This window comes from Argopecten irradians, chromosome 2, assembly GCF_041381155.1.
Source record: "Argopecten irradians isolate NY chromosome 2, Ai_NY, whole genome shotgun sequence".
In the NCBI taxonomy this organism is placed as follows: Eukaryota; Metazoa; Mollusca; class Bivalvia; order Pectinida; family Pectinidae; genus Argopecten; species Argopecten irradians.
In genome coordinates, this window is record NC_091135.1 from 5,438,210 (window position 1) to 5,444,712 (window position 6,503).

Genomic DNA, 6,503 nt, shown 5'->3' on the forward strand with positions numbered 1-6,503 from the left:
AGTTACTATTCAAAAGAAAATTAAAGAGAACTGTGTTAAGATGTTTTACAAAATTTTCGTCAGGATTTGGAAGTGAAATAAGAGAATATGATACACACTCTATCAATAGGAGATATTTTCCTTTTATTCCATGTTTGTATTAAGTTTTTTAGTTTACCTAATTTTCTACCAAAGTTCAATTTTGGTATTTTATGAAGATAAACATGAAAGTTAAAACCAAGAAGTGTAAATTTAGTAACTCCCCATTGCAAGTTCAAGCTCGGAATAAGTGTATCACTACAATACTTTTTACTGCCTATCCAAATAACCTGGGATTTTACTGTATTTATTTTAAGTCCTGAAGTTTTGGCATAACTACTTAATTCTGTAACAGCTGCCTTCAAAGAGTTCTCATATCCATCGAGTATTAGAGAAGTATCATCAGCATATTGAGAATTTAAAATACTACAATTTTCTATATTTATACCAACAATGTTTCTGTTATTTCTAATACGAATAGCTAAGACTTCCGCACAGATGATAAATATATAAGGGGCGATTGGATCGCCTTGACGGCAACCACGCATAATATTAAAAAAAGAAAACAAATTAGCTCCTTGATTAATTGCAGAGCTAGCATTATGATGTAAGACTTTTATCCAATATCTTGAACTATTTCCAAAATTAAAATATTTCAGAGTTTTATCAATAAATTTCCAGGAAACGGAGTCAAAAGTTTTTTCGAAATCAATAATTAACAACATTCCAGGGATATCATATTCCTCAGTGTATTGCATTTTATCCTAAATATCGTCCAGAAATAAAACCTGTCTGATCTGAATTTAAAATTTTACCCAAAATATTTTTAATCCTGTTAGCTATTGTCCCTGAAGCTATTTTATATACAGTGTTTAATAAAGAAATTTGACGCCAGTTTTTAATATAGTATTTTGATTTGTTTGGCTTTGGAATACAGGTGATAATGCCCTGACGTTGTGTAATTGAAAGTTGACCATTTAAGTACCCATAATTAATAGAACGAACAACGAAAAGCCCCAATTTACTCCAAAAACGTTTGAAAAACTCTGAAGTGTATCCATCCGATCCCGGACTTTTATTATTTTCAATATTTTTAAGTGTTGTTGATGCTTCTTCAAACGATATTTGACCCTCCAAACTCGAAGATTCTGTATTATTTAATTTTGGAACTTCACAACGTTCTAAAAATTCTTCTGAATCTACTTCCTCAATGTTCTTGTCAACAGAGTATAATTGTTCATAAAGGGATTTAACTTCACTAAGAATTTCGTATATATCAACCGGCACGTTCACTTAGAAAATTACAGTAAAGAACTTAATTTGATATTTGTTCCATTTATGTAAAACACATGTATGAAATTCTCCACTCTTGTACTTAAATGTGTGGAAACAAACTACACATGTAAACAGATAAATAACTGATGGTAAAATATATAATGCAATGTTATACAGATAAATTTACAATGATCTTCAACACTATGCACCCTTTTCTCTGCCTATGTTGACAATGAACCAACCCTTCACACTTCAGTATTAAGAATTTGATGAAAATGAGTATTTAAACCTATTTTCATGACATTGAACAGCAATGTGGTTTGTTTTGTAACATATTTTGCATTAATTGTATATACGTTGCTACGTTGTCCGTGCTCACTAAGCCTCGATCTGAATTAGTAATGTCAGTCATGCATATAATTTGAGAAAGGTCTATGGACCGACCCCTTTATTACTAGTGTACGTACTGTATCAGCGAGGTGTGTCAATACGATGGCCGACTCCACACCACGTCTGCTAGAAAGGAAAAGTTTCGTGGTTATAACTGGTGCAAGTCGCGGAATCGGTAAACAAATAGCTACTAAATTCGCGGCAGCACTTTCAAACACCTCTTTCTTTCTCCTTCTAGCACGGAACGTAGCAGCGTTGGAAGACTTGGCATCTGTATTGATGACGTCACACCCCGGTGTACAGGTTTCATGCCGTAAATTCGACCAAGGAATTTTGGACCAGGACATATTCGATACATTATTCGTGAGCGTCTTGAAGGAACATGGCTTGAAAATTGATGATTTTGAGCAATCCGTTATTGTACATAATTGTGCAACAGTTGGAGATGTGTCCAAAAATGCATTAGAAATGACGGAAGTTACGCCATTGCAGAAATTCTTTGAAATCAATGTCACCGGAATGATTTTGCTGAATTCAGCTTTCTTCAAAACGTTTGGTACTGTAAAGAATCGGCTGATTGTTAATATTACCTCGGAATCTTCGAAAATCCCATATCCATCGATGAGTATATACTGTGCGTGTAAGTATACTATTAATACACATGTACATTGTATTGTACATTGTATTTTCCCTAAACCATGTTAAAGTACAACTGTTTATGAATTTGTAAGATAATGTGAATTTGATGTTAGAAAAATTATTCAAATTAATGCACAAAATTGTCAGATCTGTAAAAACAAAAATCATGTTCAATTGTCATAATTTGAATTTTTTGTAGTGCTGCAACATATATCGAAAAATAGTATCGTAATATTAATCTCTGTATTGTACCTAAGCATTGAGTATTAATACTAACAATAGATGGTAATATTTTTTATGATAAATGACTATGGATAAACAGCTAGTAATTAAATGTTTTTACTATCCTAGGCTTTGGATTTTTTAATCAAAATACATGTATGTATCATGATCACATGCATTGTATCGTGATACACATCGTATTTTGATTCAGGAGTATCGTTGTAGTCTTACTTCTTTGTGATTTCAGACCTAGATATGATACAAATGATAAAATAATTGACATTTCCCCTTATCTACACAGCTAAAGCTGCACGAGACATGTTTTTCCGGGTCCTGGCGGCCGAGGACCCTTCTATCCGGGTCCTTACCTATTCCCCTGGTCCTTGTGATACAGATATGCTGGCTAACATCCGCGACAAATCATGTGGGGAGTTATCCGGTGTCCTTAAAAGTAAGTTTGCTCTGTATTAAGTTTGTTTACATATAAGATTCAATGTGCATCACGCCCTTTATATTTATAACATTAAGTCGAGAGCAAGATTCATTTTGTCGCTCGCAAATGTACTTATGGGATAAATATCATCCTCAATGCTCAAGGGGTTGCAAGTACTATCACTGACGTTTTATTTAACGATAGTTACCCCCTGGAGTATCATGGATGGGTAAACCTTAGCATACCTGTGCTAAATTTTGATGGAGGGTGGTTAATATGAAAACATATATTTCAATTATTATCCACATTTGCATAAATTTTGTTAACACAGTTTCTTTCCCGATTTATCGAATCAACGAATTGAAATTGTTTGGAAAACTTGTTTTATCATGCAGTGAATTGGACATAAATATATACATTATCAATGTAATATCAACAGTGATATTATTCCACTGCGTGTCTCTTGTAACTTTTAACAATCTGTCATTGGTTTGGATGTATTATCAGACTAAATGCACTGTACATGTATCAACCATACATAGGCACACATGTTTGACGTGAAAACAGAATTTTATTTACACACAATACAGATGTGATTTTGAAAACAAACTTAAAGTTGCGCCATCGCCGACAGGGCAAAAAACATGATACTCATCAATTGAACAATACCTTTTGTGTAATAGTGTAAATATGGGTCAAATTAACACAGAGCGCTTTTGATACTCAGTACTTCGTTCCATATAAGACATAGTGTCATGGATTCTTTTCGGGACTCAATTGATTATTTTTAGTAATTTTATCTTTAAGTGAAAATAGAAACTTAAACATTTCAATAATGAGAATGGTGTAGAAAAATATAAATTTGACTACCTCTGTTTTGATAGTAAACAACTACCATTTGTCAGCGGTGTAGTATCATTAAATATTGAATGTATAGTTGTCCTTAATTGATGAATCTTTAAAATTTAATTTTCAGATTACTACAATGAAGGAAAAGTGTTGTCTTGTGAAGCTTCCGTTGACAAAATGATCGCATTCCTTAACAAAAACACATTCAAGAACGCTGAAGCTATTCTTGGCGAGAGTGATTAATTACTCGTTTGTCGAGTGTGGAACAAATAATACCATTGTTGTGAGAAAGAAACATTACAGAGACAAGGAAAGATGATACAAATAGTATCTTAACTTCGGAAGGGAAAGAGGGTTCAATTGATCCATTTAGACTGGATTCTCTGCCGTAGTTTTTCTACTCTCCCCTACTCTCTTTATGAGCGGAGAGAATTGGTACAAAGGCAGGTAATCCAGTCTATTGACCCTTTTTGTGTGCTGGGTTATTGTTTGTATGAATGTACAAAGAGTTTCATATTTGTCGTGCCTACGATAAACATCACAAATCTTATAGAGACCTCGAAAAAATATGTTAATTTTTCCCATTGTGTCACAACAATATGAATGGTCAATGTCATAACAGTTGGTTGTGTATGTAAGAGGCTGTGATGGTAAATAATTTGCATTATTTCGTAAATATGATGTTATATCGAATACAAGTTAGATGTTCTAAACCATGTTATCTACATGTACTATAGTCGCGACTATATACAAAACGTCGCACGCAATGATAATACTTTTTCAGACGAAAAAAAAATAAAAAATACCTTGGTATAAGTCTCACAAAACATGATGAGACTTTGTATAAATACATATGTACATAATATTTTTAAAAAAGTAATACTGTATAATCCTCACTACATTATAACATTGCTATATATATGTAGTTAACATTATCTAAAATTAGTTCATGGTGGTCATATCATCCTGACTTGCTTGAAAGGTTGACTCTTTGGAATAAGGGTAACAATTTCCTCTGCTAACTTCATATTGAGTTTGTTTATCAAATCATGTGTCCTAGCTGGCGAAAAACTGCATATGCTATTTTTCTTCAGTAATCTATTGGAATCAAAACGTTTTGATTTATTAAGATTTAAAAATCATTAAAAGGCATAGACATGTATTATGTTTTTATAAGCATTTGTAACAAGAAATAAATTTTCAACTGTGATAGCTCTTGTTTTTATGCTTTATGCATGTATAGATGAAAACGTATCCGAAGAAATGACTTCATAATTACTATCATTATTGTAAAAATGTGACATCGATATGTAGATAAATGACTGGCTTGTTGGTGTGACTAAACTGTAGACGTATATAATCAAGATTTGGAATATTTTGAGTATTGCAATTTTCAAAATGTTGGAATCTGTTTGTTTGTTTGTTTGATTTATTAACGTCCTTTTAACAGCTATGGTCATGCAAGGACGGCCTCCCATATATGCGGTATGCTGCGTGTATGTTGTGCGAGGTGAGTGTACTGGGAGACTGCGGTATGTTCGTGTTGTGTCTTCTTGTATAGTGGAACTGTTGCCCTTTTTATAGTGCTATATCACTGAAGCATGCTGCCGAGGACACCAAGCAACACACCCCACCCGGTCACATTATACTGACAACGGGCGAACCAGTCGTCCCATTCCCTGTATGTTGAACGCTAAGCAGGAGCAGAAACTACCACTTTTATAGACTTTGGTGTGTCTCGGCCAGGGGACAGAACCCAGAGCCTTCCTCACAGGGGCGAACGCTTAATTCAAGGCCAAAAGTGAGGCGGTGCCAAGGGAGGCATTAGGAAAGAATTAAAGGCTAGTCATGATTCGTGAGTATGAAAATTACAAATGTTCGGCACATATTCCGAAATTGCATATTACAGAGTTATCTGCACTTGCAGGTAGGTAACGTTAACAACACTTTTTGAAATGCTGTAATATGAGTTAACGGCAAGTAATTATACATGCGTCTTTCTACACCCATAACGAGATAAGATAACAGACTCTAACGGCAACTCTGTTGGGGAAAGAAATGCGTCGCTATATTAAAACTGATACCAGTGGGAATTTTGGTAAACAAATAATTACTTAATCCGTTGCTGCACTTCCATGTCCATTATTCTTTCTCTTTCTGCAATATTTCAGAAAACATTGGAGTTAATGACGTCGCACCCCGGTTTACAGGTAGCAGGTTGTTTGATTTACTTTAATCTTCCTAACGTCTCCCTTGACACAACCTCACTTTTGGCCTTTAGTTGAGCGCTCGCCCCTGTGAGGAAGGCTCTGGGTTCTGTCCCCTGGCCGAGACACACCAAAGTCTTTAAAAGTGGTAGTTTCTGTTCCTGCTTAGCGCTCAGTATAACGGTAGTGGGACGACTGGTTCGCCCGTTGTCAGTATAATGTGACCGGGTGGGGTGTGTTGCTTGGTTTCTTCGGTGGCATACTTCAGTGATATAGCACTATAAAAAGGGCAACAGTTCCAACAGTTATACAAGAAGACACAACATGAATATACCGCAGTCTCCAAAAATACGCATCTCGCACAACATACACTCAAAACACCGCATACATGGGAGGCCGTCCTTACATGACCATAGCTGTTAATAGGACGTTGATTAATCAAACAAACAAATCTTTGATCGAAGGAATTT

The 6,503-nt window shown here is 34.8% G+C and overlaps 1 protein-coding gene across 1 annotated transcript; it reads left to right on the top strand.

Moving 5' to 3' along the window:
- The first annotated feature begins 1,774 nt into the window (after positions 1-1,774).
- Positions 1,775-5,036, top strand: LOC138316860 (sepiapterin reductase-like). The gene is made up of 3 exons (XM_069258510.1): positions 1,775-2,323; positions 2,846-2,995; positions 3,954-5,036. The coding sequence occupies exons 1-3, from the start codon at positions 1,786-1,788 to the stop codon at positions 4,067-4,069; spliced, it is 804 nt and encodes a 267-aa protein (XP_069114611.1). The 5' UTR covers positions 1,775-1,785; the 3' UTR covers positions 4,070-5,036.
- Positions 5,037-6,503: the final 1,467 nt, after the last annotated feature.